At 37.0% G+C, this 12700-nt stretch overlaps 1 protein-coding gene and 1 long non-coding RNA gene across 4 annotated transcripts in view; one reads left to right on the top strand and one right to left on the bottom strand.

The window, feature by feature from the left end:
• Nucleotides 1-9039, bottom strand: part of LOC141420696 (uncharacterized) — a 74683-nt gene extending 65644 nt beyond the window's left edge. Inside the window, exon 1 of the long non-coding RNA XR_012445226.1 lies at nt 8911-9039. This is a non-coding gene — a long non-coding RNA (uncharacterized lncRNA). The remainder of the gene's footprint in view (nt 1-8910) is intronic.
• The window catches only part of Ahr (aryl hydrocarbon receptor), a 42813-nt gene continuing 39099 nt past the window's right edge, over nt 8987-12700 (top strand). For 2 of the 3 annotated variants that reach the window (XM_020184729.2, XM_074065084.1), the window contains exon 1: nt 8987-9121. In XM_020184729.2, the coding sequence (XP_020040318.1) occupies nt 9057-9121 (65 nt within the window). In that variant the 5' untranslated portion in view covers nt 8987-9056. Of the gene's footprint in view, nt 9122-9269; nt 9409-12700 lie in introns of those variants that run through there. The other variant, XM_074065086.1, reaches the window with a different exon arrangement.

Below are 12700 nucleotides of genomic sequence, written 5' to 3' on the forward strand. Positions count from 1 at the left end.
TGTATTTTTCACTGAAGCATTAATTCAGGCATCTGTAAATATTCTTACCGTTTAGTCTTATGTCAAACCTAGTTCTTTTTCCAAAATCAGACTTAATCTTATTTTACAGTACTTACAGTTAAACTAACACTGCTAGGGTCTAATACCTTTGAGTATTTTTCTCAGCAGGCTTGCTGCTTAATCCATTTAATGTCAGCACAACACAAACCTTCTTATTAAAAAGGGAAAAGAATGTTATTCCAGGCTGCATTAGTGGCTTTCTTTCGGCTGGTTAAAGCCACCAATATGGCAATATTTATAACCTTTTCTTTCTTTTATTTTGTGTTTTTTGCGGACCACATAAAGAAAATTATTCTAAAAGGACAGATTTGGGGTGTAAAATCCTCTTACATTTTAATTATACATAAAAGAAAAATAGAGTATGAATTATTTTAAGCAAAATATGGAAAATCAAGTATTAATCTTGTGGTGATACCTATTTCTTTTTCTGAGCATGAGTAATATAGAACTCAGAAATTACTGCTTAAATAAGTGACAGCTATTGTTATCAAATTAGCCATTGTTATTGTAGTCACTTACTAAACTGCTCAGCTTCCCAACAAAATTTAAACAAATTGCTACCTAGAGATTTGACCCTGAAAATATGACACAGAGTGTTTAGTTTAAAAAGTATAACATTTCACTTCCTGTACTGATATATTTTCTCTTCTTTGAAAGAATGCTAAAAGATGAGGAAATGGCTATTAAGTACTTTTTCATGTTTCTGCTGAAAAATGCCTTCTTTAGATTGACTGGTAATAATGACATTTAGTAATAAAGACTGAGAGTTGTGTGTCTAAAAACCACAACCTACTTTATAATTGGTTCATACCTTGAGTATGAACAAACTGGCTGTTTAAGTATAATCTGTTATATCTAAGGTTGTTTCCTTTATTAATATTTCATGTAGGGCATGTTTATAGATATTGAAGAAATTCTATCTGAATGTCAACATTTTTATACTCCAAACTAGATAAATTCTGAACTTGTAAGAAAATGGTTTGGGGGGATTATGTTAACCTATACTGACCTCCATTTTTCTCCTCATTTTGTTAATGCAGTTTTTGCTGAAGTTAACATTTGAGTCAGAGCTCTTTAGGAGCTAAGAAGAGTCAAATTTTACATCTTTCATATAGTTTCGGTATACAGTCAAAGCACTCTAGCATGATTCAGATTAATGTTATTTTTAAAAGGATATATCTTGACTATTTTTCACTGGTGATTTGCTTTAAAAGTTCATATAAAGGTTTGGCATAAATATGACCACTAACAAATGTGTTCAAGCAAGTAAAAAATGTTGGAAAATAAAGTATGAATCTATAAAAAGTTAAAATATTTGAAAACCCTAGTTTCAGGCATTTAAGTTGACTCGCATTATAAAATAATCTACTTGGCATGTTTTAAATACCAATGAACTATAAAATAATTATTTGATTTACATGATTTTTTCTGAACCGTATGCTTTATGTAGTTCTGTTCGTTTATCTATTAATGTGTATGTTGAGCTGGAGATCATACCAAAGGTGTCTCCCATGGTAGGCAAGTACTCTGCAACTGAGCTGCACGCCCAGCTCACGTGATTCTTTGTACATAGACTTGAATAACCTGGATCAATTCAACTCAGCTCAAAAGACTGAAAGAGTGCGAGAAATTTGTACAAGAACTGGAGATAAATTGAATCCTTCTAACCTGTTTCCATCAGAACCCCCTTAACTCTGTAAAGGCAGACGGGAACCCAATCTATGTTCAGGCAGGAAAGCCACTCGGCTAAAGTTTAAAGTTTTACAAGGGAAATTCTTGAGCCTGCTTGAGGAGGGAAGGGTGGAGAGCACGCTGTTTCACGGGACACTCCACCCTTAGCTCCATCCCTTTGATTAACTATGTAACCAGATGTCCCTTCAGCATCATCAACTTACCAATTAGGTAATGGCAGATTTTTCTGATGCCTGGTATAAAGCTTGAGGAAGCTCCTAAGGATATTACTATAACACCTGTCCTGTATAGCATTAATTTGAAAAGATTTAACTTTTAGTACAAAGTTAACTTTTTTTTAAATCAAAAGGATGAAAGAAAAAATGCTGTTATTTTAATACGCAAGCCTTATGTAACCTTGACTACTTATGCATTATAGTCTTACAAGACTGACTACATACAAAGAAAGTGGGTGAAGGAGAAATTTACTATGTATAAGAACAAATGAAAAGTATTTTTATTAGAAACTGTTAGTGTCATAGTATATATAACTGGTGAATAGAGCAAAGTGAAAAATTTGTGGTTGGCATGAGCCAGTTAAGTTCTTGAAATGTACAACTAACTACAAGTGTTCTTCAGCCCACTACAACATGGGGATTCAAGTTTCTAACTGTCCTTAAACTGGGGAAACACAGAGATGCCATTTGAATATTCTCTCAATTATCTTCCCTCTGTTTCCAATAATATCAAGAGTTACAGCAGTTCTAAAGCTGAGTACCTTATATATCAGACCTGACCTCACTTCCCAGTGAAATAGCTCTAGGCTTTAAATAACTATTGTTTCTCTGAATTTTAAGCTGCAGAGCAAATGTAATTTATTTTTACATTTTACATATTTTATTTTTGCTATTTTTTTCTGTTTTTACTTATGAAAAATTTCAGTATATGGAAAAGTTGAAAGAAAACAACCAATATTTCTATACCTTTCACAGTTATGTGAATGCATGTACTACAATCTAAGTGGTATAACATGAAATTTCCTAAGAATTGAGATCTTCTCCCACATAACCACAATACTACCAACACCCTAAAAGTCATCATTCCTAGGTCACTACCCAGACAAGTTCAGTCAAAATCTCTGAAAGCTGAACCTAGACCTCAGTATTTTATAAAGATCCTAGGTTAAATAATTTTTAAGAATACATTGCTTGGGGGTTTAATATGCATAAGAATATGATAGTCTTTTGAAGTTTAACAAACTTAAATTGTAGGTTTTTAGGTCAGGGTTTCACAATAATTTACATTTCCTTAAGTTTATTAGTATTATTTTTTTAACTCAGCTGGGGATTGAATCCAGGGCTTTGTGGATGCTGGGCAAGCCCTCTACCACTCAGCCACACCCCCAGCCCTCCTTAAGCTTTTTTCTTGTTCAAAACAATTAATACACTTTTCTCTTTTTAAAATAAGTGATTTTTCACTAGTTTCTTCTATATTATGACCTAAATTGCAAAAAGTACATATTGTTATATAGACTTCCAATAGATTTCTAAATGATATAACATAAAAACCATATTTATAAATATATTTTAATAAAATATTCAAATCAGATATGAACCTTAACATGTGAAACACAAAGCTTTCTTATAAACTTCCCCAGAATCAAATTTAATATTTACAATATGTAGTCCAGAAAGTAAAAAATCAAAATCTACCTTAAATGACATTTTAATAAACAATGTTTTTCATGCTAAAAATCTAGATGCTCTACAATAAAGCATTATCCCTAAATAAATAAAACTAATTTTGACTACTAACAGATTATTCTTCTATCTTATTGTATATCCTTCGTTCAGGTTAAGATTCGAATTATTCTAAAACTGACTGAATTTACAGAATTCTTCCGTTAATTACTTGTTTGTGCCTTCTGACTATGATATTATTGTAGAATTTCTAAGTAAGTAATGAAAGCATTAATTAATTTCCCCAATTCTTGTGTTTTTGAATGGAATACAATTTAATGCTCAACTTCTGAACTGCCTCAGGCTATGGTGTCCAACTGATGCAACTGTGTTGACCTTAAAAATTTAAACATCCATGCTGGTGCCCTTTAAGTTTGTCATGGTACATCTGGGGAGCCTCAGTACACAGGTTGGGAAGCATGGGCTATCTTCCCTAAAATACTAAAGTGTCATCTAAGATGTAGAAGCAGCGTGTAAATGAAGTAGCTAATTCTGAGGGCCAGGAATAAGGAGCTTCAGGATTGAAGAGGAGGAAAAAAATAAATGTGATCAATTTTCTGTCTGTATGGAATAGTCTTCTTTCCCCACTTCACCTACAAAATGCTTAGCCCTGGTTCAGGACTCAGCTCAAGCAATTTAAGAACAACCTCCCCATACCAAGTCAAATCTACCTATTACACATTTTCAGAGTACTCATCTATAACACTTATCACAATTGTAATTATATATTTATTTATGTAACTATTTGATTGTTGTTTCTTCCGATAAAATGTAAACTCTCATTAAATATGTCTGATATCACCACTATATCACACTGTGTCTGGCATACTACAGGAAGCTAAAATCTATGTCTTGGTTAAATGAATGAATGCATGTACTATGACAATAGGATTAGCATTTATTTTGGTTATTTTTCTTCATCCTACAACAGCTGCTATTTAGAATACCATTCCTCAAATTTACTGTTCTCATACGATTTAGCATGAGAAAAGGAACCCTTAGACAAGAGTTGCATCTGAAAACTCAGAAGGTAAACTCACCTCAACTAATTAAAAGGGTGGTGTTCTTTAGATAAGGCAGACAAATGTTTATGTACTCTTATAGACGAATTGTTATAAGAAAAAAATGTTACTACCTAAAAACTTATTATAGAAAACTTAAAAATCTTAGTGGGTGGCCACAAACCACACTTTGAGAACCATGTTGTGAAGTGGTAATTACAAATAGAAAACAATAGTTTCTAGAAATTGTCAGCTCATAAGCAAACACCTTTACACTAAAGAATGCCTTCATTTATACACTAAAAAAAAAGTTTAGGGAAATTCATGGTATCACTACTGAAATGAGATGAATTATGGAAATCTGAGAGATATTATACTGTAATCTTGGCTATATGAAGATCCATTACTTAACTAAGACTGTGTAAGAGAATATAGTATGATATAACTTCTGGATAATGGAAATAGTTCTACAGTCAAACAGAAAAATAAGGGTAGGAAAGTATGACAAAGTAAGAGAGAGAAAATGATTGTACCAAGTAGCTAAAAACCTTAAAAAGGGTAAACAGTTTTTAAATCACGGTACTAAGATTAGTTCATTGTATAGTATTAGTTTATTTTATATATATATATATATATATATATATATATATATAAGGGGAGCTATAAGTTACAGAATAAATAAATTATGTTTTGATGTGTTTTCTATCCTTAAAATTATTCAAGGAAAAAATTACTATACTTTATATATTTCAGGATAGAATGACTCTATCCTTAAAAGAGAAATAAAGAAATGGAACAGAAAGTTAACATAGAGGCAGCTGACAAGTTGCCCTTGGAACTGCTAACCTATAAACATGCACTGTCTTCTTTGGAAATTTGCTTCTCTTTTATTTATTCTTTTGCTTTGCCTTAAACTAAAAGCTCTCCCTGAGGACATTGCTTCCTATAAGCTCTCCCAACGGTGTCCAGTTATTTTCTCTTATCACATATCTGGGATCCTGGACTTATGTCCACCTTGCTGTTCCAATTCCCAGACCACTTTTACTTTATGTTCTTCTCTCTCTTTCTCTCTCTCTCTCTCTCTCACTCTTTCTCTCTCTCTCTTCCTCTTTCTCTCTCTCTCTCTCTCCCCCCTCCCTCAGTCCCATCTCTTTCTCTCTCAAATGCTGAAGTAATTCCCACTAAAAAAAGTCAAAACAAACTATTGTTGTTACATTATTATTATTATTCTTAAATGGGGTCTTACTATGTTGCCCAGGCTGGCTTCAAACATGATTCTCCTGCCTCAGTCTTCCAAGCAGCCGGGATTATAGTGTGCCCCACCATGCCTGATTCCACTCCCTACCTACCATTTGATGTCTCTTTTATCCACCACCAACCTTTTAAAAAGAACCACCAACTTGCAGTACCATTTCTTCATTTTCAACTCAATACTTTAACTACTTCAATATGACTTGCAGGTGCCTATCCCACCAAACACAGCATTCACAAAGTCATCTATGACTGAATGTTGAAATGCCAAAATGACATTTTCATTTCTCTTTGTTAAACCTTTCAACAGCATTCAACACTGTTAACCACTCCTGTTTCTGCACATTGGTCTTCATGACACTGTAGTCATCTTATTTTCCTGTTACCATTTTCAGGTCTCTTTCTCCAGTCTGTTTTTTAGGACCATCATCTTCTAAACAGCCATTAGATACAGAATTTTAATATGAGTCTCTTCAACTCTTTAGGGCTTAGTCGTACTCATTCTTTTCTAGCTTATATTCATGCCCTATTTGACACCTCCATATATCCTTCTTTGTCTACATGCAAATGACTTCTGAATTTATATCTCCAGTTTATAACTCTTCTTTGAGTTGGCCTACTCAACATCTTCTCTTAAATATCTCAAAGGTACCTCAAACGTGAGAAACATATAGCTAAATTGGTAATTTCTACTGTTGGTACATATCATTATTACCAAGCCAGACACATAGTCCAGAAAACTATTATAATTTTATTAGAATGTATTCATGATAAATTCTTTTCCCTTGCAGTCATATATCCCCTCTTCTAACATCTTCCAAATATTTATCAAATCTATTAAATTTTTCCCACTTCCACCATCACCTCTACTCCAATATCAGTAACTGCCACCTTCTGGCTGACAGTTTCCTAATGACCCTTACCTCCATCCATTACACTCTGCTGCTCCCTCTTTAGTTTGTTCTACACCCTGCAAATACCATGATTTTTTGAAACATAGATTATTTCCCTTCCCCTCTACTCATACTGAACTTGTTTTAGCTCCTCAAATTTGACAGGCTCCTTCACATGGTCATTACCTGTATAGAATATTCTTCTCCTAGATAATGCTACTCAGACCTTGATTCAATCATAATTTTCTTGGGAAAATCTTTCTTTACTCAAAAACTAGGTCAACTTCATCGACTAGTACATAACACAGGATCGTGTACTTCCTCATTATGACGGTTAAGGCATTCCTTATGTTCTTAAATACGGGGAGCATGGTATATTTGTTTCTGTTTGTCACTGTCTGTCCAGTACTAACATGATTCTTGGCACATAGAAGGTATTCCCACAATGTGTTTTGAATAGATTAATATGCAGGGGGGGTGGTACTGTAATCAGCTAGAATCTTCAGTGAGGTGGCGTTGAGCTGGGCCCACTCTGTTATGATTGGAGAACAGGTGCAGGGAAATGATTTACAGATGCTATAAAAAGATTCAATACCATTTACTAACAGATCTTACATATACTGATAGAGGACCTAGGTTGGTTTGAAAAATGCACCTGGAGAATATTAGGGCCAATGACAGAATTGCTAAAGATTTTCATGAGTCCAATTCTTTTGACACACTGGATTTTAGGTGTCAAACTCACAAGGTAGAATGGCCTGAAGATATTTTAAAATGTAGTAACGAATATGGTGTGAGATATCATGTAGGAATCTTTCTAAAGCTGGGTGCCCTCTGACTCCCCAAGCAAATATACTTGTCCATATTAACTATTTTGGTTAATAACACAGAAAGAGTCAGAATTCTTGGAGCTATTCTCGTTGGCACTCTCTCATCCCCTTTCCTTATCTTTTTCTGTCATCCTCTAGAATTTCTCTCTTCTGTCATCCTCATTGCTACTTCACTAGCTTGCCCATGGGCTATTTCATTAGCTTCCTTACTACTCTCTGCACCAAGTCTTGCTCTCCAGTAATAGTTTGCCCCTTCCTCCCAGAGTGACTTTTGTATCGCAACAGAAAGCCACTTTCTTAATTAGTACCTTTAAAAGGCTTTCATTGCCTACAGAATAAAATCTAGACACTTCATCAAGGCTTTATGATTTCCTCCTAGAATTTCTGAATTAACCCCTCCAGTTCTTCTCTCACACTGCACCAGACTACTCATTCTTGCTCCTCTGTGATTTCAGCTCCTCTCTCCAATCATAGCAGACTACTGAGCATCCCCAAATACCTCATACCTTAAATGCTAATATACTTCCTTCCTTCTAACCTTACTGAAATCTAACTAAAGACATTGTATTGTGTAGAGACAAATTGAAAAAAAAAAAAAAGGCCTGGAAAACTCATAGCCTTCAAATCTCACCTCATACTTGCTTTCCTGAAGCCTTCCTCACTACAACATACACAGTACAATTGGTTATCTGCCAGGTCACTTTAATTCTTCGCCAAAAATTAGCTGACTTAACTATCAAATAGGTGAAGCTTACTGCTTGGCATATCTTGATGTAGTCCGGCTACAAAGAATTTGCCTAAGCATAATTTGTTGCCACACCTCTTTCTCCTGCTGGAAAATAGGCTTACTGAGAAATCCTTCTCCGGACCTCAAGAAGATGGCTACCGAAGGACGTTATTACGTTTACGTCATCACGTACTAAATATGCGGGTGGAGCCCCCAAGGGAGATTGTGGTGGGGCGGAGCCAAGCAGGAGGGGCGGGGCCAAAAGGGATCCCAGCGGGGCGGAGCCGGGGAAGAGGTTGGGGGCGCTTCTACTATTCAGCCGGTGTGCGCGGCGACGGGAGGTAGCGTCGTTGGCGTCCGCTCGACGCTTGATCCCGAGAGTGTGTCCAGGACCACCCGCTCAGATCAGGGACAACCGTGTAGACGAACAGAAGCGAGTGGCAGTGAGGACTGGCGGCCGGCGCCAGAACTCTGCGGGCGGGAAGCACCCAGAATCGGAGAAGCCCCGATTGGGGCGCCTCCTTCACCCTAGGGGCCGCGGCGACGGTCACGGGGCGCGGCGCCACCGTGCGCGACCCAGGCCAGGATTGTAAACCGACGCCCAAGCTCCTCCTCCGCCGGGGCCGCCTCACCTCCAGGCAGCACCGCGTCTCCTGCCCGGGCGTGGAAGGCACCTGCTCCTCCTCGCTGTCGGGTCTCCGCCCCTCGTCCCCCCAGCGCCAGGCCCGGGCTGCTCACCTGGACGAGCGCAGGCAGCGTGAGCCGGGCGCGACGCCCTTGCCACGGTCCCGGGAGGACGCAGGTGGAGCGGGCGCGGCTTCGGGGAACGCAGCGCCGGCCGTCACGGGGTCGGCTCGGGCAGGAGCCGCCGCGGGCTGGACACAATGAACAGCAGCAGCGCCAACATCACCTATGCCAGTCGCAAGCGGCGGAAGCCGGTGCAGAAAACGTGAGTGACCGACCGACCCGAGCGCGTCCTCTGCACGGAGGCTGGGCGCAAGGAGCGCACGGGTAGCTAGGAGCGCACGGGTAGCTAGGCGCCTCCCTCGCTCCCAAAGCCCTGCGGTCCGGGGGGAGTGGGGGTGGGAATTAGATCGATTCCGCACACAGCCCGCGGGATCGACAGCCTGTGGAGAGACCAAGAACTTAGGGTTTTCCCCCGTTTTCAATTTTTACAGGAAAAAAAAAAAAAAACAACTAATGCCTGCGCACTCCAGGGCAGACGCCCGCTCTCAGGTTTGCAACTCTGTTCTCTCTTTTCTGGTCCTGATTTGTTGACAGCTCTGACCTGCTTGGTGGTGCTCCGGGATTAGTGAGCCTAAGCCTGTCTTGCAAAACCCTGAAATTCCTCTCCAAATATCCACATGGGTTAGGTGAGAGGACAGTGTTAATTCTGATTCTTGGTAGAAAGCTAGGTGGGCGAAATGTTTAAAGAGCTACACAGGTGTTGCCTTGAAGGAAGGGGCTGAGTGCCTCTGAAGGTATTTTTCTGTCCACAGCAACAGAGTTTCTGTCGTGCTGTCTTATTTACTTGTTAGGCAGTGATTTTGTAGCGATCTGTGATCACGTGGGTGAGGTGTGCGGAGCAGGTAGGAGAGCCTAGTGAGCAGGTAACTGCGCACTAGGGGATTGGTGGTATTCTGAGTCACCTTTTTGGGAAGCTTCCTTCTGCGGTGGTTTTAGGATCTGTAAAATAAGATTTGGAACTGGGTTTGTTGAGAGAAGTTTTCATTTTTAGTATCTACCTGTAATTCCTTTTTCTCCTCAGAAGTTTTGTCAATTCTAATAGAGTGATTGCAAACTTGCCTTTTTGGTGGGATGTTTGTATGAGATGGGAAAAACTTAAATTTTATTTTTCAGAAAAAAGTCACACTTGAGACAGATTTCCTTTTGTGAGTTGTCTATCTCAATACGCATAGTCATAATTATCATTTTTGAGCTTTTAAAATTTATCATTTTTCAAATTTTCATAAACAATCTTAAGAACACTTAAATGTTTACTCAGAGGAATTCAGAAGTGTGCATTTTGCTTAAAACTTAACAGAAGGGAACCAGAAAACAATAACAGCTTAAGATTTGAACAGTATTTAAAAGTAGGTACTGATCTAAATGTTTCACTATTCTGGAATTTTCATTTCCTTTAAGAATTTCAGTTATAGGAGTTCTTCAGATTAGACTTATAAATTGACATTAACCCAGGGTGTTCATGAATCAGATTTGGACGTTTTATGGTACAGTGTATCTGGCAGGAATATTACCTACTCAGGAATTTCCTGTCCTGGCAATTCTGAGACACTGATTTACAATACTTTTTATTGTGTGGAATGGTTTCTTATATTTTAGTGTCTAAGTTGGTTTTGTCCTTGGTGTTTAAAATTGAGGTGATTCCCAATGCTGGTTCCACATATCCTCTAATACAACATACACTTAGCATTATCTATAGTAGGGGTATCTCAGGATTTATGCATACGGTCAGAAAAATTGAAGATGTCCCTTTTGGGCTTCAATGATACCGAGTTTCAGTCATTATGTTAAAAAAGAACATAAACGGTTTTGTAAACAAAATTAAATACCTTAATTTTATATTCATTATAAAGTTTTACACTTTTGGTGCCTAGCTAATATTTTATGAGAAATAGTCTCTTTTAACATATTACATTTTTCTTTTGAGTAAGATGTACCTTTTTATTGTATCATCATAATATTTTCATTACTTCCTCAAACTTCAGTATATTTGTATTTAGTCATTTCTTATAATATAACTAAAATATTTTCCTGATTCACATGTGTTTTACTTTGTAAAATTATTGTAGATGTTTATCAGATCTTTACTGAGCACCATGCGTTTGTTTCTAATCCTACAAATATCTTAAATGTCACTGACTTGCTGTGTAAGAAAAGCCTAGTGCTGGCATTTACATAAGTGAAAGTATTTTAAGTTATTTTTACTTTAATGAAAAGTAGTTAGGTTTATAATGCAGTTAATCAAAGTTCACTCTAAGAATGAGGCTATTAAACTTTAATGTGAGCAAATTACTGGTTTGTGGGTAATGAGACTTCAAACGTGCCAACATGGGGAAAATGTATCTTGTTTGAACTGAAAATACTCTCCAGATCTACTTAACTTTGGTCCTTTAAGTGACAGCCATTTTATTTTACTTACAGAGAAGATGTGCTGTAGTGTAATTATAGAATTCTCTTTTTAAAAGGTGGCCACTTAAATATACATTTCCATAAGGTTTTGGAGTAAAGTAGGTGACATAATTTTAACCTGAAGCCCTTTCCATCTTCAAATGAATTTATTGAGCAAAATAAACTCCCTCTAGTGGCAGGTCTCACATTGCTAATTACCTTCATTAAGAAATAACATTTTGAATGTGTAAAGTGTGTTGTATACAGTAGACTGTAAATAAATCTTCCCTTTCTCTGTGGAGTTATGAAGTTAGACGATAAAAGGATCTGAAGCAACCTTGCATCCAATCTATGTTCTTATCTTCAAGAAGAAAATGCCAAAATGACCCTTAGCAATGGAACCTACTGTAACTCTTAGAATTTTGTTCCATCCTAGTAAATCTGCTCTTCAAAAGAACAAATGTTTTTATTTAAATACTGTTCTTATTTTATTCTGTCTGGAGACAAAAGCATTTCTGTGTATTTGTTCAGTTGTTCTGACTTAGGAAGATAGTTGAAAAATCCATTATAGCATGAAATAGAATCTTCTCTAGTGATAATAGCTTTGAATATAATTTTGGAGTTTTATTAATACCTCAGAAGTTTTAATGGTATTTCATTTTACCATATTTCTAAAAAGTTAGTACTGAATGCTGGCAAGTAATAGGCCTGGAGTAAATGATATGTACACTTAACAGAGACACTGCAGTAGTGATCAGCCAGCCCTCAAGCAGTGTCAGAGCTGGAGGTAACTCCTCTTACCCTCCCTGACTGTTAGATCACATCCTGTTAACACACAGAACAATGAAAGCTCTCAATTCCTTAACACACTTAATAATAGTAACATAATATAAAAGCACCATCTTTCTTTCTGTTCTTGGCCAATTGCAGTTCATTCTACTTAAAACATTATGTATATAACACAAAATTTCTGACTTTAATACTTACATTATAAAATACTTATGAAATGTTTCATGTAAATGTGATATGATGCCATTTTCTAAATAGCATCTAAGAAAACAGGACAGATGTTTTCAATTACATAATTTTCTCTCAGATAGCCTTATTTAGAGAGCTTATATGTTGTGGATGTAAGTGCTCTTGCACATTTAACTCTTGAAGTGAAGCACGTGAAAAGTGTTCAGCTATAGGTAAATGGCAAAAAGAGGAAACAGTGAGGTATAAGTAGAAAGCACCAGATCTAAACTAAAAGATGAGGTCTAATTTCCTCACTGCTGTAGATTTGGCCATTTCTTGATGAACAAAGCAGGGCAGTGTAGTTCACTGCCACTGTTATAAGTAAAACTAGGAGAACAAAGCTATTTCATAAACTGTGAGGACTACTAGAGATACAAAT

This window comes from Castor canadensis, chromosome 2, assembly GCF_047511655.1.
Source record: "Castor canadensis chromosome 2, mCasCan1.hap1v2, whole genome shotgun sequence".
NCBI lineage: Eukaryota > Metazoa > Chordata > Mammalia > Rodentia > Castoridae > Castor > Castor canadensis.